The sequence below is a fragment of the Balaenoptera musculus genome, chromosome 11 (genome assembly GCF_009873245.2).
Source record: "Balaenoptera musculus isolate JJ_BM4_2016_0621 chromosome 11, mBalMus1.pri.v3, whole genome shotgun sequence".
NCBI lineage: Eukaryota > Metazoa > Chordata > Mammalia > Artiodactyla > Balaenopteridae > Balaenoptera > Balaenoptera musculus.
Genome location: NC_045795.1, coordinates 66,263,922 through 66,286,116, shown reverse-complemented (window position 1 = coordinate 66,286,116; position 22,195 = coordinate 66,263,922). Strand labels below are relative to the sequence as shown.

Here is a 22,195-nt window from a genome sequence, read left to right as displayed (position 1 = left end):
CCTGGGACGCTGTTCATGACTGTATTGAGCTTAAGTCAAATGCTTTGCATCCCCAAATCCGACTGATTAATAATTACAAGGAGCAAGTCTGTCTTTACTGTAATGTGTTTAGGAAAACTGATGGATTTAATTTTTTTATCGGCCAAAGTAAGAAAATGTAATCTTTCTGAAAGTATCTAATACAACAATGCACCATAATTAGTTTCTCTGGAAATAGGCATAATGGAATAGAATAATAAATCACTTCTCCTTTCATCCCTTCCCTCTGATGGAGAGAGATTTCCCCTCCGTGAGGCTGGGAATAGGACAAGGAACAGAACTGGGGGGACTGAGGTGGCCATGGCTGTGCAGCCCTGGTTCCTCTCCACTGAGTCAGCGGGCCATGGGCCTGCTCCACCTTCCGAGGGGCTTGGAGCTCAGGTTCTCCATTCCACGGTCAGAAGCCCAGCATCTCTCAGGAGCTGGGACCCAGGTTCCAGAGTGGTGGTTGCCCCCCCTCCTCCCACCCTCACAGCCAGGCCCATCCCCACTGCCTTGGACACTGCCCTGCCTGGGTAGCCAAGACAATGGCTGAGTGCTGAAGATCTGAAGATGCAGGAGGTAGGATAGGCAGGCAGAGGAGAGCTCTTAATTTGTGGCTGGGATTGCTCACAGTTACTACCTTCCCTGATGTGTCCCCTTCCCCAAGCTTGGGCTGTTCACAGAGAGAGACACCAGAAGGAGGGGAGTGGGTAAGAGGGGCCAGTCAGCCCACTTAGAGCTGCCTCCTCGCCCAGTCTGGTGGGGACTGGCCCGCCTCCCACCTCCTTCAGAAGGAGCTCAGTCCCCCTGCTTTGCAGGTTCTGGGTCCTGCCCCAACTGCTGGGCAGCCCTGCCTGGCAGCCTCCACAATCCTCATCCCCTGCACCCTGCAACCTGGGCCAACACGCTAGACGTGGACTGTCCTCATCAGAAGCTCCCCCAGACCCCAAGTGCTCCCCGCTCCGCTGCTCCTGCCCCAGGCTCGCAATCAGTAATGACGGGATAATTGTTTGTTTTACTGATCATGACCAGCCTTCTATAGCCCAGTGATGGATGATGTGGGAAGAGCCATATTTGCACTGGCACCAGCACCCCAGTACCAGGAGAACCGGATATGGCCTTGCCTAGATGCAGACTCTCCTTATCCCATTACCTCACCGTCCCCCTCTAGCCCTGGCCCATGGGAATGGAGCAAAATGAACACTAAACTGGGAATCTGGAGCCCTAAGGCTGAAACCCAGAATTCCAGACCTGATCTCCAGAGCCCCTAACTAGCCCACTCCCCCAATCTCTGCTCCTACAGCCCAACCCCTGGGAGGCCAGGCTGCAAAGGTAGACGTTTGGAGGACCAGTGTGTGACTAGGGTACCCCAAATGGTGCCTTATAAATGCCTACACAGACCAGGAGTCTCACAGCCCCAGAACCAGTCAGCCAGAACCAGTCTGGGCTCTGATCACCCAGAGCCACCTCATTCATCATTCTCCTCTGTCTTGGCCTCTCCACTAAGGCTCTCACCCTCAGCTGGTCCATCCTGTCTCTTTCTGAATCCTCACAAGACTCTACTAGCTGGTCTCTGACTCAGCCTCTCCCATTCCAACCATCGCCACACCTGTGGCCAGAGTCACTGCCTAAAGCTCAGCTCAGACCCTCTCTCCCCTTCCACAAGGCTCCACTGGGACAGGACAGGCTCCCAGGTCCTCCTGGCTCAGTCAGCTTCATCCCCACAGTCATCCTTCCCTGCAGCAGGAATCTCAGCAGGATACCAGGCAGACCGAGGAAGTTTCATCTCAACCCTTGAAGTCCTGCTGGGCCAGGAGGCTGGAGAACATTGGCATATGGGGCTGGGAGGTGAAGGCAGGGAGAGAAGGAAGGGGAAATCTGATAGCCACTGTGGCCAATTGCCAAATGCCCCTGTTCTCCCTGTTTCCAGGCTAAAGGTAGAATTGCCCCTTCCTGCCCCCTGGTGGTCAAGTGAGGCTGAGGTCTGGTTCTGACCAATGAGTGGCAAGCAGAAGCAACATTTCCATGACAGAGCAGTTCATTGCTGGTGTGAGACCTTTCAAGGCCCTCTCTCCCTCTGCCATGACTGTTTTCTAGACTTTGGCTCTGTAGTCGGCCTGGTCGCAGTGTGAGGATGACATGGAGCAGAGCCTTGGCTGACCTATGAAGAACATGTAGCAATAAAAAGAAATAAATCTTCATTATTTTAAGCCACTAAGATTTTAGGGTCATTGTTACTGAAGCCGGATTTAATCCGTTCTGACTGATGTGGGGAGAAAGTATATGCTGCACGAGTAGGTGGTACTGGGAGAACGGAGGAGGGGGGTGGCAGTGATGGTAGGCTGTATGCCAGGAGGCCAGATTCTCACCCTGATTTAACCACCCTGGCCCTTCCCCTCTCTACGCCTCAGTTTCCCTACCAGCGAGCCACCAGTGTATCTTTTGGGACTGGGAGGAATGGAATGAGGAGACAGTGGGAAAGCATCTTGAGTCGGGAAGAGTAAGCACAGGTGAGTGTGGATGGAGTTGGTGACAGCACGTCCCTGGTTGGGTGATGATGCTACTGTGGGGGGCTGAGAGTGATGGTTAACTGTGATGGTGACGGCCACACGGAGCTGCTGGAGGCAGTGGTGATGGTGGTGTTTGTGCTGGCAAAGGCGATGTTGACAGCAATCGAGACCACTCCTGTCAGCCTGGCCCAGGCCCTGACTTCCACCAGGGCATAGGCACGGCAGTGATCACAGCAGACCCAGATGGAAGGTCTCAGACATTGATTAATTACCTCCACTGGGGCTGGCTAATTGTCCACCGATCTCTGCTCATCAAATGCCCTGCCTGCCTGACCCGGGCTTGCCTTCCAGAGCAGTACTGCATGGTGTCAGAGCAGAGGTTTCTCAGATATGCCAGCCCCGAAGCCCTCTTCATTTGCCTTAGCTGAGCACTCCGCCACTGGGCGCAGCACAGGCTCCTCCACGGGAGCTGGGTGCCAGGCTGGGCAGCTGTACAAAGCATCAGATGGTGTTTTCCTGACTCTTGATGAGCACAATATGGAGTTGCCATGTGTCATTGACATGCTCAGGGTGCAGGGCTGGTCGGGGGAACTCTTAGGGTCTTGGCTCATGGAGCCTACTTGGACACTCCTTGCGGGTGTCAGGGAACTAGCCCTGGCTCCATCCACAAACACCTGTGCCCCTTCCATGCAGGGCCTTATACTGATCGCTGAGGGCACCACGGACTCAGTGATGACTCTGCCCAGTCTTGCCCTCTGCAAGTCCCAGTCTAATGGAAGAGGCAGTTCTGGACCCAGACTGAGCATGACGAGTTTGACATGGATATCTGCTCAAGGGCCAGGGCAGAGCAGCTCTCCTGGTACCACTGGGCAAACTGAGGTCAGGAATGGGTGAGGTACGTCCCAGGTCACACAGGGACTTGGAGGTGAGCTGGGCTAGAATCACTTTCCCACCTCCAGGCCAGGGCTCCTCACGCCACACCCCAGCTCCTCATTCTGAGCTCTATTTTTGCTGGAAGGCACAGATGAAGATTTTTTTTTAATTCCTCCGTTTTGTTTTTGCTGAATCGGCATTTCTGTCATCCCAATCTGAGGGGCTTGGCTTGTCTGCTACGAGGGGGGAAAATGCCTCCATTTCAAAGCAGAACTAAAAGAAAAACATCCACAGGCCCCATTTCACTGCAGCAGACATGATGAGCAAACCATGGTCGTTAACATGATAAAAGTCACTTTGTCTGGGTGTAAAATTCATTTTTTCCCCATTTAGCACATGGTGCATTTGCATCGTGCTGCCGTTCGTGGGTTGTGGTCTCCTCCCAAGGATGCCCCCAAATTGTTCCTATTCCCCAGGCAGTGACCCCAAGACCTGGGCATCACCGAGGCTGGGGCCACGGTGCTGGGAGGGGCCCATCATGTGGGTGTTCCCTTGGCCATGAGGCTGCTCCTCCCAGGAGCCTTGAGAGACCTTGAGGCCCCACACTCTCTGGTCAGGCCTGGAGGGGACTTGGCAGGGATGGATGAGTGGGGCACATGGGGACCCCAAGGAGCCCCATTGACCCAGTTCTTACCCCAGCTCTGCCCAGCAGCTTGCCCTGGTGTCCCATTCACCCCCGTCAGCCCCAGGAGTCCTGCCTTCAGAGGCAGGGCCTCACTGAGCTGCTGACTCTCAGAGAGGGGAGGGAGTTGCTTGTGGTCACCTGAGCAATTGAGGCAGGGCCCATTCCATCCCACCATACCAGGGCCGAGGGTTCAAATCTCACTACCTGCTGTGCCGGGGCCCACAGAGGTCAAATTCGAGGGCTGAGGCAGACAGCCTGGGTCCCGCCTCCCATCCTGTTTTAGAACATAGCCTTGGATCTTCCTCTCATTTGGACTCAGTTTCCGCAACCATACAGTGACAGGCTCCGTGGGCCAAACTCTGAGGTCCTTTCCAAGTTTAACCTTCCCTGGAGGGTGTTCAAACATGATCTGCTGTTCAGCCTGAATCTTGAGGGGGACCTAGTACTATGGGGATCACTGCTGTGCGCTGAGGGGCAAGCAGACAGAGGGGGCAGGAACACAGAGCCCTCTGCCCAGCAGGCCAAAGAGGACCAACGGCCTCCCTGAAGTCCCTACCCCCAGACCCTCCTCGCAGAGGCTGGGCTGGCTCCAGGGAAGAGGTGGTGTCAAGCTGCTGCCCAGGTGGGGCTGACTGCCAATGTGGAGGCTGGTGGTACGATATAACCCCAGAGCTTTGGGAGGGGGGAGCTGAGAAGCCCTTTCTACAGAGTTCTGCCGACAGACATGGGAAGAGCGAGAAAGGACAGGACCCCCATGACCCTGCCCACAGCTATGGGGGCTTAGACTCTGTTACTGATAAGCCTGCCAGCTGGGGTGGGCAAAGAAACAGAGAGAAGACTCCTGAAGAGAAGGAAAACGGCAGGCTGTTGGTGAGAGTGGAGGAAGCTCCAAAGAGGGGATGGCAATTGGCCCCAAGCAGGAGGAGCAGGGAACCCTTAGGTAAAATGCTTACCTGGCCCTGGTGCGGGCTTGGGCAGAGTGGACTCAGAAAATGCACAGTAACTGGAACCGGGGTTGCCAGATGACACTGCCCTGCCCCCTTGATTGGGGAGACGGAGAGGCTGGGAAGACCTGAGCCCAGCCTGAGTGGATGGGAGTCCTGTCATAGCAGGGGACATGTCCAGGTCATGGGGCAACTGTGGGGGACTGGAGGCCCTTTAGAGATGATGTCCCACGTAGGCTTTCCCAGGGAAGGCAGGACTCCAGCAAGACCATGGTCCAACCATAGAGGTAGATCTAAGCTACTCCTCTCCTCCAGCCCAGAAGACAGGGCACCGGGCTCTACATCTCACAGCTTACATCCTGCTGCCAGAAGAGGGGTCTGTGACTGCCAGCCAGAGCAGGGTTCTCAGGGCCTCTGGGGCGTCTGGGGAGGGGAGAGAGGCCCCCTGCCTGGTGAGAGAGTGCGGGTGGCGCAGTGCGCATGGCGGGTGGGACCCAGCAACAGCTGTTCACTTACTGAAGCTATTTTATAATATTGCCAGAGCTTTTAAAATAATCCCATTTCTGCAGAATATTCCCAGCTAATTGGAGCTGTCTCTTTCTTATTAAACAGAAAGGTTATAAAAATGTGTGTTGAGGGTTTAAGTGCAATACCTCTCGGCTGCTCTGATTGTTATGACAAGGATAACATCCTGGAAACCGGTAGCTGGCAGGCTAGGCAGAGCAGGCTCTGGTGGCTGGCCCGGGGTGGAGCAGGGGCTGCCACCCAGGCAGGGCCAGGCTGGCTCTCCCCGTGGCACCTTGCTCAGCACAGGCTTGAGGAATGGCAGCCTTCCCTAGAACAATTGCTCTTTAAACACTTAGGCTGCTGTGACAGGGCTGTCCATCACCCAGGACTCTGACTGGGGCAATTCGCATAATTTACTGAGAGGCAGAGGAGAAGGGGGAAAGCGATTCCAATTAGCTGAGCCAGGCGGCAGATGAGTTCGCTAAAACCTCAGCGCTTCAGGAGGATGAATAAATAGCCTCCTCTCCATGATGGAGGGCTGCCCAGGAGCACAACTGAGGGCAAGGGTGCTAAGAGGTACCCATTCTGCAGATGGGAGCCTGAGGCCCACGTCTGTGAAAGGCCTTCCCAAGGTCGTCCAGGGAGGGTTGAAACGAGTCCAGACCCTGTTTAGAGCTGAGGTCTTGTGCCCAGCTCCTGTCCCTCCTTATGCCGACCTCTGGCATGGGGTGTGCACCGTAACTCTGTTCTGGGAGCCTCTGGAGCCCCCGACCCCTGCCATCCTCCATCAGAGCAGTTCCACTTCAATCTGTCATATATGGGGGATCTGATCAAATTTAGTTTAAAATGAATTCCTGTTCATCAAAATATAGTTGGAAATCCAGTGTCCTGGAAGAGGCCCCCAAAACTTCAATGGACCACACCCGAACCATTTAATGGGCAGATCAGTTTTGTCCCTGGGATCCTCCCCGGGACCTCTCCAAGAGAAGATAAGCTTCTAAACTGACCTGGGCCAGCCACCTCCTGTCCCTAACTGTCACATTCCTCCACAGGCCACCCCATTCTCCCTGTGCACCTCAGCAGCTGCAGGAAGGCCTCTGCCCGTTGCCCCAACCTCACTGACCCGTCACTCTGCAACGTGCTCCAGTCCCAGTCCTGCCCCCGGCTTGGTGTGTGCTGGGCCTGGCTCATTGCCTCAACTGGGTGGAGTATGTAGGGGCAGGGGTGGCACTATTGCCCCTCCTCCTTCCATGGACCTGGAGGGCACCATGGGAGCAGCCCTGCTATGCATGCTTGTGACTCAGCATCAAAGCATCAAGCCCCCGGTGGCTTCCCAGCAGCTCTGAGAGGAAGATGAGGGGGCTTATTAAACCCATTTTACCTTCAAGGAGAGTGAGGTGCAGTGACATTGGGTAATGAACTCAAGGTTACCTGGGCCCAGTGGATGTCCGCTGCCTCCCAGACATGAATCAGGCCAAGGCGCTGGATGATTGTCCTTTCCACCCTGTGCTCATGGGACGTTTCTCCCATGATTTGTGGCCACTGCCTGTATCCAGCCCTGCCACCCACCTCCCGGCTTCCAGGCCTTCCTGCTCCAGTGCAATGGGCTCTTTCATCATGGAGAAGCCTCACTTCTGGAAACAGAGCAGACCTTAAATGCTTCACTGGCTTTCCCCGGAGCGGATCCTACCATTACATCTTTCACTAATTCTCCAGTATTCCCTTCACCTGGAATGTCCTCTCCTTTACCTCTAGAGAGCCTTCCCATATTCCCGCAGCAGCAAGCAGTTCCCGTCCTTGAGCATCCCAAAGTGCGGATGTTCATCTCTGCTGGGCCTGGGGCTCCATGGAGGGAAAGGGGAAGGCATGAGGCAGGCGGTCCTTGCCTTACCCGTGGGATCCGAGACCTGCTCACAGGCTTTGTGGGGACAGATCCCCAACTGCTTTCTGCAAAGCTCTGCCCAGAGGTACCTTGGGTTTGGCAGGCAGAGCAGAGAGTTTCCATCCAAGCAAGAGAGAGGAGGCCTTTTAAATGCTGGTCAAACCCAAAGGCTGCACTGCTACCCTGGGAGTGGGCAGGAAGTGCTCATTTGCATGCCTTGTGCATAGCTTTGCATATTGAGATAAGATGGTCTTATTAAAAATTTTTTTAAAGATTACAATATGCTCCTCGTGCCTCAACCAAGGAGGAGTTGGATTGGGAGTCAGATCCCATCTCCATTGCTTCCCAGCCAGATGGAACAACTCACTCGGAACCACTGGAGTCTCAGTTTTCTCATCCACTCAATGGGGATAATGCTATCTACTTGAAAGGCTACTGTGAGAATTAGGCATCCTTCGGGCCCCGTGTCTGGTGTGTAATGGGGAAGGAGAAGCTGGGGGAGAGGGAGGAATAATGATGGGGCTTATGATTCTCATTCACTTTCAGGAGGAAACATCAAGAATTCTCTTTTGGAAATCACAGGAAAGCCACAGTGACCAGGGTAAGTCCTTTTTCTCTGTACAGTGAATATAAGGTTCTTAGTCTCCAGGGGAGGTTGGGAGTAGGGGCACTCCAGTGGGTGGGGGGGGGGTAGTTTGAGCTCTCTCAGGGCCTATTTTCCAGGAAGCTGCAGCAAGACTCTCAGTGAGATCAAAGCACGTCTAGAGGGCTAGGGGATCAGCAGAGCCTGGGATGAGGAGATACCAGACATGCCCAGCTTTCTATAAGAGCAGCTAGGCCAGGGTTCTGAGGCCAGCCAGCAAGGGCAGCAGTTGCCCTGGAGTGTCTAGCAGAATCGCTACAGTGTGTGTATGGGGGTGGGGGGCACTGGGTGGCTGGGGCTTGTGGGGAATCCTCAGTCTCATCAGAGATCTATGGCTGGCAGAGAATAGTGCAGGAAACTGGGAGGAGGTTACATGGAGTTGTGAGGGCAGGGTCCATCTCACTCCCAGGGATCTGATCTGCAGGACTTGCAGGGGTCACATGGCTCCCATCCCAGACCCCAGCATGATGGAGATGATATGTTATTACATAGTCATTTAGTCATTCATCAACACTTGATAATGCCCTATCTTCCGAGGGGCCTGAGCACGCCTGGCATACCTACTGCCCCCCGGGTTTAAGTACCATCCCCCGCCCTGCCCCACGCCTGACTCATCACCAGTGTTTCCTGTCCATGGCCTGCTCCCAGCCACCCCATGGCAGCTGGCTTGGATTCGCAGGCAAGACCTAAGTGGCTTGTTGCAAACTGCTGAGTCCACATCCTGATCCTCCCTGAGGTCTCTCTCTGTCTCTCTCAGCGAGTCTCTCCATCCGCCTCTGCCTCTCCAAAGCTCCTCCTCACTCATTTAGAAATTAAGACCTCAGCAAGATGGTGCTCTGGAGCCGCCAGACTGGGCTCAGGGAGGCCGTGGCGGTAGGTGTGGGGGAGAGGCCTTCCAGCTGGTGGGAACATAAGCAGGCAGAAGCCTCTCCATCCTCCGCCGGACTCTCACTGGCCCACCTGGGTGCAGCTTCCCAAGCACCCCTTTCTGCCTGCCTGGAGCCCAGTGAAGCTCTCTGATAGGCTTACTCTGCAGGAAGAGGGCTTGGCTCTGCCTTGGGAATTCCCAGACCTCCAGGGTCTTTTTCTAGGCCACTGAGGGGCCCTCTGCTATCTGTATCTGTCCTGGTACCTGCCTTGCTCTGCTGGCCACAGTACTGGCCCTTAATCAGCAAGTAGAAAATAGACAGCCAAGATGGGGATATGGGCCAGCTCTGACCATAAAAGAGTGCCATGAATGGCCCCAAGCAAGGACCCAAGGGGTCTGGGTTCTGGTCTCAGAGGTGCCACTGTTCACTAGGCCCGGCCAAGAGCATCCCTGAAGCTCAATTTGCCAATTTATAGAGTAGAGTGAGGGGGTCCACAGAGGTCCTGCTGTCCTTTGAAAGAGATTCTGGGGCCTGGTTGTCTCCAGAACATCCAGGTTGTTTCCCAACTGCCTAGACCAGTTGGGGAGGGATCCAGAATCCTTGCAAGCCATGGTCACCTGCAGCACTTGTGCCCTAAACAACCTCCCTTTCTCCACCCCACACCTTCTGGGCAGTGATGTCTCTCCCTCAGCTAGCCCACCTGGGGTACAATGGTCCCAGGACAACCTCTGCTCTGCTGGTCCCCCTAACTTCCATCCCTGCCCCTGTTTCCTGCCATATCTCACACGTTGTGCCTTCTATCAAGACCAGATGCTCCCTTCATTTGCCTAACCCGGTACTACTTCATGCTGGCAGAGGAGAGGAAGGAGTGTGTTTCCACCCAGCCCTGTCTGCTTTGCCCCTTCACGTAGCCTAAGGAGCTGGAGCTCCGGGCCCTGCTGCCTGCCTAGTCTAGGCCCATCTGTCTTGAGTGTCCCCAGCCTCCCCCATACCCCCAGGCAGTAAAGTAGCCTCCAATCCGGCATGACCTTCCTCAGCAGATCCTAGTGGCTCACACATTCCCCCTTGGGTCAGTGCCAAGGAAGATTTCACGGGGGACTGGCTTGGAAAATACCCTTCTCCTCCCAGGGCCTGGGTAGTTGCTGAATCGTAAGTGCACTTGGATTGTATTTGAGGCTAATGGCCTGGCTTCGGGGACAACATTTCCAGGCCAAGAGGGGGTCCTCCAGGATCTCCAACTCCAGACCACTCCAAACAGCGGGGGAGGAGTCCATGCCTCCCTCCTCCCTGCTCCCTGCCCCACCTCACCTCAGGCCCCGGAGGTGAGATCTCAAAGGCCCTGACCCAGGGAGAACGGCAAGGGCTGCAGTGGCGCCCTGATTCAGGGAGCGGAAAGACCCATATCCAGCGCTAATGGGAAAGGCTGGACTGGTTCTTGGCAGAAGGCCTCCCTTCTCCTCCCTGTCTGGTGTCTAAGGAACTCAGGGGGAGGGTCCTGAGTGCTGGCATCACCCCGAGAAGGCAGGGGCCTCATGAAAGGGGGCAGGGCAGCCTCTGGGCCACCTAGCCTCTCACCACACACTGCTCCTACTGGCTCTGCTGTCACTTCCCACAGCGTCAACTTCTTTCAGTAATTGAAGAACACCTAGCCTCATCCGTCTTCCAGGCTCGACAAATGAAGTGCTAACTGCCCCTCACAGGAGCAGCAGCCATCAGTTAAATTAAGTGATGGTGGAGCCAGGTCCTGTCCTCCCCTCAACCACCTAGCAGAGGCTAATCCTCTAAAAGCGTGGTGGGCAAAAGCCAAGAGATGCTTTTAGCAGAAAAGCAGAAGATTTGAGGACTTTCCTCAGGGTGTTTCCCTAGCCCATTGCTCAAGGAGGTACTTCCTGGGGTCTAGCCTTGATCTCTCCTGCCTTTTCAGGTGCAGAGGGGAAGGTGGATAGCATGAGGTGTGGACCTGCGCTCGGAGAGCCCCCTCTCAGGAAACATCTCTTGCTCTGCCCTCACATTGAGCAGAGCTAACTCATTCAGGGACACATCCCTGGCTTGCTGGTTTCATTCACCAAGTCGCCAGAGCCCTCTGTCCCTGTTTCCTCATTTGCAAAATGAGCAAGTTAGGGACGGGTGGTTCACAGAATTGACAACTGGATCCCAGCAATGCGCAGGGACAGGAGCTGACCGGGAAGCTCTTTCCCGGCCTTGTTGGGGGAGGCCAGCACCTGTTCCTCTCTGCTCTCTGAGGGCCTGGAGGGGCGGCCATCAGAGGAGGCAATTTGCCGTGGCCATTCCGCCGAGGCGCTGATGGGGTGTTAGGAGGTGATGGAAGGCCGCCTCTTCAGAGCCTGACTTCGCCCACCGCTGACACTCTTCACTTCCACCTGGAGGCAGAAAAACACGTCTTGTGGAGAGTTAGAGCTGCTGTCAGTGCTGGCCGGGGCCTCTGAGGAGACTTTTATTTATTTGGAAGCCGTTCAGACACCTAATGCTCTTCTGAGGGGAGAATTTCTCTTTTTTATTTGTCCTCATTTTCTCTTGCCACGGTGGGATGAAGGCCTCAGGGGAGGGGGCAAACCCAGCATCTGGGCCTCTGTGCCACACACATCACTGTGTATAGGACACAGGGGTGGCACTGAGGGGCCTCTCACTCCGCTGGGGAAGATGTTCAGGTCAGAGTCCTCCCAAGGGGGGTTCTGAGGACTCTGAGGGCCCCAGTGCCTGGGAGGGGGCACAGAGGACAGAGTCTCGACCTCAGTCTGGAGCCTGAGTCTCTTTGCTCACCATAACCCCTTCCCCGGGATGCCTGAGTCTCTCTGTGGTTTCCCTTCATTAAGGCCTTGCAAAGTACCAAGTCCTGCCCTTAGGGTGTTACATGCTTTGGGTCTTCAGACCATCCCTGCAGGTACCATATCTCCCATTATATGGACAAAGAAACAAAGGCTCAGAGAGGCAAAGTGATTTGCTGATATAACCTGTGATATCTGATGCCAAAGCTATCACTCCTTACGCCCAGGCCAGACCACTCTTCCTGGGCATAGCCCCAGGCTCCTGGAGATGCCACTCAAAAGTCCTTATGTCAACACTGCCTGTGCCCTCCCAATGGCCAGGCTCTGTGTGGGGCCCTGAGGGGGTGACAGGGACAAGGAGGACTTCGGGTCCCAGCTTGCGTGCAGGTGTTTTTCTGAACCCAAGGCAGAGGCTGCTGCATGTGTGTGTGGCAGGGGGGAGGGGGTAGGAGAGTAGGGACTGGAGTGGGGAAGCCTATCTAGTTGAGGGGAGGTCCAGGAAGGCTTCCTGGCATAAGTGGTATTTATGGGTTCATAAACATTCTGGGTTCAAGTGGTAGAGATGAGAGAGTGTGTTCCAGGCAGAAGGAACTGCAGGGGTAGAACTCTAAGAAAGCCAGGAGCTCTCCAACCCACTGGCTTATAGAGCAGCAAAAGGGTGATGGGAGGGAGGCTGAAGGTGGGCAGGTTGAAGTGGGGATCTTGCTGCCCCAGGTGTTCCGGACATTCCTGATAGGCTTCCTCGTCCCTCAGGACTTGCTTGGCACATAGTAGGTTTTCCATAAAGACCTCTCAGTCTCTTCTGGCTTGCTTAGCTGACTTCCCCTCAGCCCACATGCAGAACTGGCACCTGCCAGGCCCCCTGCCACTCTCTGCTGGCTGCACCTTTACTTGCCCCTGCTGCCCTACATCTTCTAGCACAGGCACATCTGGCCAGATGGGTAGCCCCAGGCTTTTGCTGCCAAACCTGTCAATGTTCCTGCCCAGGAAGTCCCCCTATTTGCTAGGAAGTCTTGATTTTTCTTCCCATGATCTTAACCTGTGGCTGGAGCCAGGAGCCAGGAGACCAAGGATGTTGAGAGCCTCTGAAATTGGACTGTGTAGACTCTTACTACCCGTTTACTCTTAATTACCTCCCCTCCTTATTTGTCTTCCTTTAACGGCCTGTCAGCCAAAATCTCCCACCTTTCCCTCGGCACCAGCGGCCTCAATTAGGTGCACATCTGTGGAGGCTGGAACTGAAATGCCCAACTACCAATGCCCACTGGCTGCACCCAGCCTGGGTACAGGTACCTGATGACCTGGGCACTCTTTGGGGATAGTGCTGCCATCCTGGTGTCAAAGGGCAGGGACGCTGCCCCTGACATTTCTCACTCTGTCCCTGCAGAGCTGGCCTTGGGAAGGTGCCCACCTAATGCCAGTGAGCACCCAGGAGGGGTGATGCCCTTTGTGCTGGTTCCCTGGGGCCATAAGCACAGGCATTTATCCAGCAAACAGATGGGTGAGGATACCATGGGCCAGCCCTTCCCTAGGCATGGGGGAGACAGAGGTGCTAGAGACAGCTATCAGTAGGAGGGGCTAGGAGGGGGCTGGTTAGGTTAACTCAAGCTTGTTGACTCTTCTGTGAAGCACCCTGCCCCCATCATTCTGTCCAGGTGGAAGGACTGCCCTGCCCAGAAGTGGGGGTGGGGACATCTGCACAATCAGGGATCTGGCTTGTCCTCCATAGAACTGGCCTGGCTTGGCCTTCCAGAGTCCACTATGCCCCTCCTGTTCACCAGCCCCCAAGGCCTATCAGGGGTTTGGGGCCCAGGGCACTGCCTTCATTTGATAATATGTTTGGGACCTATGGCAAGCCTCAGTCTGGCCTCTGAAGACTCACTCAGGTCAGGGAAGGAGGATACTCCAAAGCTGTCTCCCTGCCTTGTGAGGGTAGGCAGGGGTAGGACTGCCCAGGCAGGAATAAGGAGCAAGTAAAGGTTGTCCTGAGCCCTATTCCCTTGCCGCTGTCTGGGTGAGAGGGGTAGCTCTGCCCTTCTCAGTCCAGGGGTTACCACTCTTCCCGCTCCACTGTAAATCCTCTTTAGGCTGACTTGTAGGTAGGTGATGGGAGACTCACCCAGATATCATAATGTGGGGGGCTCTTGCTCAGGTGGTTACTGGCCCTCACTCATATTAGGCACCGAATCTGTGAGCAGTTACTGCTTAGGGGGTCTTGCTCTGTTCCAGGCTGCTAGGAAGCATTCTCCCATCTTATCTGTGCCAGGGGCAGAGCAGGGCCCCAGGGCAACTTCAGGGGAACCTCAGGGGTACTCTCCCCCAACCATGAGTGTTTCAATTTACCAAGCAACTGACTTCCATTCTCACTTTATCCTGGAAATGGGTGTGGGCACCCACACAAGCATTCACAAGGGAGGAGATTGAGGCTCTGAGAGGCCCACAAGCTGCAGAGTCAGAACTGACACCAGCCCAGCCTTCTCCCGGCAGCAAGGGAGAGCCAGGAGCCTCCAGGACAGAAGGGATTGGATTGTGCAGGAGTGAGCTTACCGGCACTGGAGGAGTTTAAATAGAGGCTGTGCAAGCCTCGGGGGCTGGGACTGGTCTGCACACAGTGCCCGCTTAGCCCAGGGAAGTGAAATGAGTGGTTGCAGAGTGCTGCATCCATTCCCAGCCCCTCACAACTGTGCAACTGGACCTGTTCCCACCCAGGCTTTTTCTTTCTGTCAGAGCCTTGGGACCCAAGTTCCCCCAGAGAGGACTCTTGAAGGTAGCTGGAGCCCCTGGGGGTATGAGTTCAGCTCCGTTGCCCTCTACAGTGGTCTCTGCTGAAGCCTGCCATTCCACCATTAAACCTGTGACTCCAGGCCTTAAGCCTGTTGAAGGTCGAGCCCCCAGCAGAGTCAATATGCGCCTGCCGGGGACTCTTCGCAGTCTGAGGCGTGGGGCAGGGCGCACATTGGAAATTCGGACCGCGGCTGGGGCTCAAGACGCGCGTGCCCCGGCTCGGTTCGGCCACGCGGGCCAGCAGGGCCGGCTCAGGGCGGCGCGGGGACGAGGGGCGCGCAGGCCGCGGCGGGCGCGTGGCCGCGGCGGGGGCGCGCGGGGGCGGACCGGCCGGGGAAGGGGGGAGGGAGGGAGCGGGGAGGGCGGCGCCGGCAGGTTGGCGGCGGCCGCTATTTGAGCGCTGGTCCGGGACCCGGCGCTCAGAGCGCTTCGAGCCAGCGCGGCGGAGAGGTCGCAGCACGCAGCCCGCAGAGGTGCTGCGGCTCGGACAGCCCCGGAGGCCCGGCGCGAAGAAGGTGGAGGAGGAGGAGAGGCGATTGCCGCCTGCCGCCCGCGCCCCCCCAACCCGCCGCCGCCGCTCCCCCCCTCCTCGCGGCGCAGCATCTTGAATGGAAACATGGCGGTGCCGGCTCGGACCTGCGGCGCCTCTCGGCCCGGCCCGGCGCGGACCGCGCTCCGCTGGCCCGACCGCGGCTCGCGGCCCGGCCTCAGCGCCCGGCGGCCGGCGGCCCGGCCCCCGCGCCCGCTGTCGCTGCTACTGCCGCTGCTGCTGCTGCTCCCGCTGCTCGCTGCCCCCGGCGCCTCTGCCTACAGCTTTCCTCAGCAGCACACGTAAGTGGCCTCGGCCGGCCGCGGGACCCCGGCCGAGCCCGGAGCCCCCCTCCGTCCCCCAGCCCGCGCCCGGGCGGGGGCGCTGGGTCCCGCCGCCTGCTGCGCCCGGGGGCGGCGGCCCCAAGCCCAGAGGGCGGGCAGCCGGGGTCCCGGCGCTTCTGGCTGCGTCGCGAAACTTCCCCGCGGTGCCCCTTCTCCCTCCCATCCCCCAAACCGCACAGAGCGAGATCTCTGGGGGGTCTGAGCTTGCCAGCTGATTTCCTTGCCGCTGTCGGGTTGAGAGGGGAAACCTGGGGTTGGGTGAGGGGGCGGGCAGCGACCCCTGCCCGGTGGAGTCAGAGCCCAGCGTCTGCCTCATGTTTCCTCCCGGGTAGGAACCTGGCGCTTTAGATCCAGAGGTGGGGGGCACCTTCACACTTGTCTTCATTGGCCTTTTCCTTTGAGGGGGAGGGCTGGATGCAGAGGATGCGAGCACCTTACTGTTTGGCCAGTGCCACAGAAGGGGTCAGTGTCCCCTGTACTTGCCCCCGCCACTAAACCTGGGGGAAGGGTCCCCTGGAGAGCCCAATTGGGAGGTGCAGGTGCCGAGGTGGAGGCAGAAGGTGAATGGCAGGGAGGACCCCCGCCTGCCCCTGCCAACAGGGTAATAGCATCTCCTGGCCCTGCCAGCTTCTGCTGGTTCTCCGTGGTCCTTCTGAGCCTTCTCTCCCTCCCCAGGAGCCTGGAAACTCAGGCATCCTGCTCTGGGTGAGCTTGGCCAGATGCATCTGGGGCTGCAAATGAGTATTCAGTGCATGTGGCCTTTAGGACAGCAGCTGTTTCTGTGGGCACCATGACCCAGCCTTATGTCAGTGCCCAGACACCCCTGTGGCTTTGGGGCAAGGTGACCACCTTACTGTCTGTTATTTGTCTCTCGGTCTGAGGAGCCACCTGTCCTGGACTCCTGCACCAGTGACCACACAGGGGTTTTGGGAAATGAGTAGCCGGGCTGCTAGTGGCCAAGAGGAAGGGTCTGTCCTCAGGGAAAGGGAAAGGCTGGCTCTGCGTCATTAGACCAGTTCTGCCCAAGGGTAGGGGCCCCTGGTTCTGCCTACTCCAGCTTGTAGGTTCTTCCAGATGAGGAAAAAACAAACTCAGGAAAGGCGCTGCCTGAGTCTCTCTCCGTCTTGTCATCTCTCTCCTCAAACAGCCTGGCTGTGCTCAGGCGGGTGATCAGTAGGCAAATTACAGGTGCTACACGGACGTGTCCTCTGTCAGCTGTCTGGATTTTTCGTGTGTGTATGTGGGGTGTGTGCAGGGAGAAGAGAATCCTATGGAAGTTCAAGGCTTGTGGGTGCATTATTGTCTTTCATTTGCTGTGATGAAAATGAACTTAAGCCACAATGTTTAAAAAGAGCAAAAGCATTATTTTTTTGTTGTTCTTTTTTCCTCAAAGTCAAGACAGTTATTTTTTTCCCTTGCCGTTTCGTAGCTCCTTGAGTGAAGGTTTAAGTAGACGTCTCTTTTCACCTCTTCCCACCTTGCTCCCTCTCCTTGCAACCTGCGGTGGGTCAGATGGCTGCCGGGCCTGCATGTTACATTTGTGATACCCTGACCAGAGAGGACACCTGTCCCTCTGTCCCCAGCCAGAAGATGGTGAGGCGGGTGTGATGGCAGTGGCACATTTTCAGCTGGACGCTCTTCTCTTGTCGATATAGTTGCAGCTAATTTCAGGGTTTGGGACACGTCTGGAAAACCGTAATTAGAGAATGAGAGTGGGGGTGGGGTGGGGGCTGTACAGCTCCGAGGGTCCAGGGGGAGGTGACTAATGGTGCGACGACACGCAGGGCTGGCGGTGACAGCCAGCGCCCTTCAGCTGCCCTGGTCCCGCGGATGCAAACGCCCATTGATCCTTGGAGGCAGGAAGGGGGAGGAATTGAGTGGGGGTCCCTCCCCCACATTCCCCCACATGACCATGCTTAGTTGGAGTTGGGACTTTTCTTGAGCTGACATGAAAGGCTGAGGCTGCTGCCCTGGGGCTGCTCAGGGCCAGTGGCCTCCCTGAACTCTCCTGGGTTAGCATGACCAGCCTAGGAAGGGACTTTGATACAGGTACAGGTGGCTTTCTGAGGCGGGCAGTGGGACCCTCAGCTTCACGGCACTAGGGTGACAACCCCTCAGTGGAGAGGGCCCTTGACGGGAAAGTCATTTCCTCGTTAGTGTCTGGCAGTGCGACAGGACCCAGCTTTGCAAGCTGCTGGGTTTTAAGCAAGTGTGGGTTTAGGGTCCGGTGGCTGTTATTTCTGTAATCGCTTTGGCAACATGGCTCTCTGCCCACCAGGCAAAGCAGACCCTTTGCCACCTCCTCCAGGTGGATGGAGGAGGGCAGAGGAGTTACTGCTGGAGGGAGGACAGACCTTTTGTTGGGGGGGGTGGTTGCCCTCTCACCCCACCTGGACCTGGATCAGGTTTTCAAACAAGGGAAGGCGACGTGTGCACAGGCGCATGTGTGTGCATATGTGCACTCATGTGTCTGGGGTGAGGTAGGGGGAGATGGAGTCAGAGCACACACTCTCCGTTTTACCTCCTTCCTCCTGTTTCCTATTTGCTGCTGGCTGAGGGACAGCCCTCACTGCTTTGCCTCTCCTTGTGCCTTTTCCTTTTCTGTCAGTCGCCTTTTCCAATTCTGTCAGTCGCCTTCCCCCTCCCCTGCCCCCTTCTTTGGTCTCTCATCTCTTCTCCCATCCCCCTCCCCCCACTTCCTTGCCCATCCCTCTCATGTCTCTGTGTCCACCCGGCCCTGCCCACCTCTTCTGTCATCTCTATTGGACCTCTGTCCCCTGTTCTCCAGCATTCCTAGGTTTCTCTGTCCCCTGTTCTGTGGGGTCCTGCTGAGCTGCCTGGGTGGCTGCACCCTCTTAGCCCCACTCTTTCCCAGTGATGGTGCTGGCCAGTACCTCCCTTCCTCTGGGAGTGGGTAGGTGGGTGGGTGGGGAGCAGAAAGGAGCCCGAGGGGTCTGGGCCCCCAGCAGATTAATGACAGCCAGAGTACGTGCGCCTTTTCCTGAGTGTCCACGACAGGGCATGCGTCACTATAGCTATGGTTAATGGTGGGTGACGTGTGTCTGTCTGGGCCTCCAAGCCCGCGTCTTCACCTCCCTGTAGCTCTCCCTATTAGAGGGAGGCAACATCACGCATCTGGGTCCCCCATTTCCCCAACAACCTGCCAACAGCTTTTGCAGGAAGGAGGAGGGGGTTGAGGCTTTACAGCCTGCTGCTGCTACCACTGGCTCACATCCCTCCTCGCGTTGAGGATGGGGGCTGGGGGACCCTTGGCTGCTTTCCCCCTGCAGGACCCACCTTTATTGGGCCAACTATGTCAAGCTAGCCCCTGAGAAGGGAGTAGCCTGTTTTAAGACGAGCCCCCTCATAGTGTGCGGGTGAGTCTCCCTCCAGATTCTTTGTCACACTGGTGTCTCCCAGGAGAGACTGACTCACAGGTGGAGTGAGCACTTCTGCCCTCGGTGCCTCCTCCTCCCCTCTGCCTGTGTGCAGGTTGTCCCTGCCAGCTCCTGGGAGGAGGCAGTTTGGGGGCATGGTGGGTGTCAGGTGTGGGCCCTGCAGGCTCAAGCTTTGGTCTCCAGAGCTGACCCTCCCCATTGGGATGACCTTGCCTCTGTTTCCCCAAATAAGATAATAGAATCTGCTTAAGAGGCTGGTGGTGAGAATTAGTGGGAGAGGGTGTCACCTCAGGTGAGCAGGGAGGGTTCCATGGGTGGGAGTCATGGCAGCTGTTGATAACATTAACAAGCCCTGATGCTACAGCCTGATGGGCCCCCACCCACCAATCTTTTCACATTCCTGCCATGGACTGAGCGCCTTCCTATCCCTCTGCTTTGCTTATGCTGTCCCCTCATCACTGCGTGGTTTTCTCAGGGGTTTAGATCCTTCCTTCAGGGTCTCATACCCACACCTTCCAGAGGCCTCTGGGTTGTGCCACTAGCTCAGGCTGTACCCACCCGCAGGGATATCAGCTCCGTGAGGACGAACACTGGGCCACCTCCCTCCCTCATTCCCTGAAGCCCAGCTTGACTATGGTGGGGGATGTCACCAGGCTAGTGGTGGCCTCCCCTCACTGAGCTCAGACCAGGCCCCTTATCCACATTACGTCCTCAGACCCCATGGTCATGCCCATCCCACAGATGGGGAGACTGAGACTCAGAAAGATGAAGGGACCTGCCCAAAGCCCCACAGCTACCAGGGGCAGGGCAGGGAGAGGACTAATCTGTCACTTAGCTGTCCTGCCAGGGGGCTGGGCACATCTGGGCAGGGGGCTAAGAAGTTGGAGTGGGGACTCAAAGCCTGGGTGTTTGGAAGAAAATGAAGAGGCTTAAGACATGTGAGGGACGCCTAGGCTCCCAACTGTAACCTTTCCTGCTCTGTCCCTCTGTCTTCTTCTGGGTCTCAGGCAACCCTGAGGAGGCCTTTCTTGGCCCACGGCCACCCTGCCAGCCCGGTGCTCATAGGCCCTGTGCCTACCTCCACCCCCTCCCACGTGTACACAGGCGATCATGGAGCCCCCCAGTCCAGGTTTTCCCCCTTTCCGAGGCTTCGAGTCATGTGCCAGGCATGCCTGCCGTGCAGGGGTGGGCAAGAGGGACTTCATCTTGAGACTCTGAGATGCCATCTCCCCCTCCAGATTCCAGTAGGACTCCAGAGAGAGAGGCCAGGGGCGTGGGGGTGGAGGCTGTTCATGGAAACCTGAGGCCGGGTCCTCTAGTCCCGTGGCAGGTTTTTCAAGCCCGAGGGGATTTCAGAGGGCTTGGACCTTATAGGTGCTGGGGTTTTCATGCTGTGTGGACAAGAGGGGTCTGGGGGGCTGGGGCCCAGGGTTCTATTTGCTAGGAAACTATTTGGGGGCAGCTGGGGGTTTGGGAGTCAAAGCAGGCCGGCATGTGGCGTGTGCCCTGCCTTGGAGGGTGGTGCTGTCTCTGGGTGGGGAGTGGTCTCTTTCTCCTACCCCCGCCCCAATTCCAACCTCGCTGGCTTCCAGATTCAATATCTGCCTCGGGAACAAGTGACCTCTGTCCTTATGTCCTTATGTGAGGGCTCAGGGCCTCAGGCCTGGGGAGGGAGACCAAGGCCTAGGGTGCTCTAAAGGCGAGGGTGGCGGGCTTTCCCACCCCTGGCTGCATCCCTTCAGCCAACTGGGGAGCTTCTCTTAGTGTCAGGTTGTTTTTTTTTTCCTGGTGCCTACTGTCTAAACAAGAAGCTACAGAATCAATATTCGTATTCCCAGAGGGAGGTGTATGTGTGGTTTTTGCTTTTTTTCCTTTCACTTAGTCTCTTGTCCTGTATAACCTGAAGAGCCTCCTGAGCTGCCTGTGGCTAAGAGTTGCGGGGGAGTTGGCGGTGCAGGTGACCATGCGGATTGATATGCCCATGGGGGGCTTGCAAGGGACTCAGGGATGCTGTCACTTAGGTCCACGTAGGCAGGACCTGGGGCAGCACTCAGCCAAGCCCTGCCCTGCCACTGTGGGACTCAGACCATTGGTTTGGTGTCCCTGGCCCTGGTCCTGCTCACAGACCACCTAGTTCCCCTCCCACCTCACCTGGGCCCCCTCCTTCTGGGGCTAGTCCAGCCTGCTGGGCCCCTGACCACTGCTGGTTCTGATGACTGAGCCTGTGAGGGATCTGGCCTTATAGAGCAGGAAACCCTGTCTAGCTGGGATTACATGGTGGGAAATCTTCACATGGGGGACCTGAGGGTCCCCACCTTGGGTTGGCCTGGTCCTGGAGGGCCTCTGTCAAAGGCAGTCCCAACCCAATCCTTTCAGCTGGTAACTTGCATGGTGGTGACCTTGGACAGTCTCCTCTACTCTCTGGGCCTCAGTTTCCTCTCTTCCAGGCCCTTCTGACTCTGACATTGCAGTCCCCTAAGAAGACAGGTCCAAGGTCTTCCTGCTCCTTTCCACGCTTTGCTCTAGCTGTGGGGTGAGACCTGACCCCAGCCCAGCTGAGCCCCATCTCCCCCAGTGTGAGGAGCCTGCACCTCCCATACTGGCCTCTGGCCACACCTTGGGTGTCTCAAAGCTGCTTCTCAGAGTGACCCACTTTGAGCTCTGATAAGCCTAATTGTTTAGCAGAGAGGGAGGGGCACGGGAAGTCTTTCCTGCTGATTATTAACCATCTCTCCCTACCTTGGAAATGACTCATTAAACAAAGGGGAAAGGAGTGGGTAAAAAGGGGGAGAAGTCACCCCTCTGCCCTCTTTCCCGCTCCCCTTAGACCCTGGGCCCCTTGTTCCCGCCTTGGTGCCTTCCTTCCCTGCTGGACAAATCTTTCTGAATGAGTCCCCTGTTGACACACACTGAGACTCTGCCACACCTCTCACCAGCTGTGTGACCTTGGGAACTTCCTCAGCCTCTCTGGGTCTTGGGGCCTTATCTGTAAAACAGGGTTCCCTTGATCACACTGCCTCATTGGGTTGGGGTGTGAAAGGTCATGAGGGATGCATGACAAGGGCGTGTGGATTCTGACTGGATCTATGAGGGTTCTCAGTCCAGCTGGGCCCGTACTCTGAGTGCCAGGCACCTGCCCCATTGCCCATAGCACCTACCACCCAGCCAGGCCCTGCAGGAACCTGAGACTCCATTGTGGTTTCTGGGTCCTTCCTCCTGTGCTTGGTCCTTGCCTTGGCCTGTGTGCACATGTAAGCTTGTGTGTGGAAGTGTCTATATGTCTGTGCTCTTATATGTATTTGTGCACATGTGTTGGATATGTTCACGTTGTGTGCACACTTGTGAGAGTGTCCATTTGTATACGAAGATGTGCTTATGTGAGTGCATGTGAATGTGTGTGCCCATGTGTGTGGGTGTGCT

General features: G+C 56.7%; 1 protein-coding gene across 2 annotated transcripts in view; it reads left to right on the top strand.

The window, feature by feature from the left end:
• Nucleotides 1–15,120: 15,120 nt before the first annotated feature.
• The window catches only part of CACNA2D2 (calcium voltage-gated channel auxiliary subunit alpha2delta 2), a 138,991-nt gene continuing 131,916 nt past the window's right edge, over nt 15,121–22,195 (top strand). For both annotated transcript variants that reach the window (XM_036870796.1, XM_036870795.1), the window contains exon 1: nt 15,121–15,335. In XM_036870796.1, the coding sequence (XP_036726691.1) occupies nt 15,121–15,335 (215 nt within the window). The remainder of the gene's footprint in view (nt 15,336–22,195) is intronic.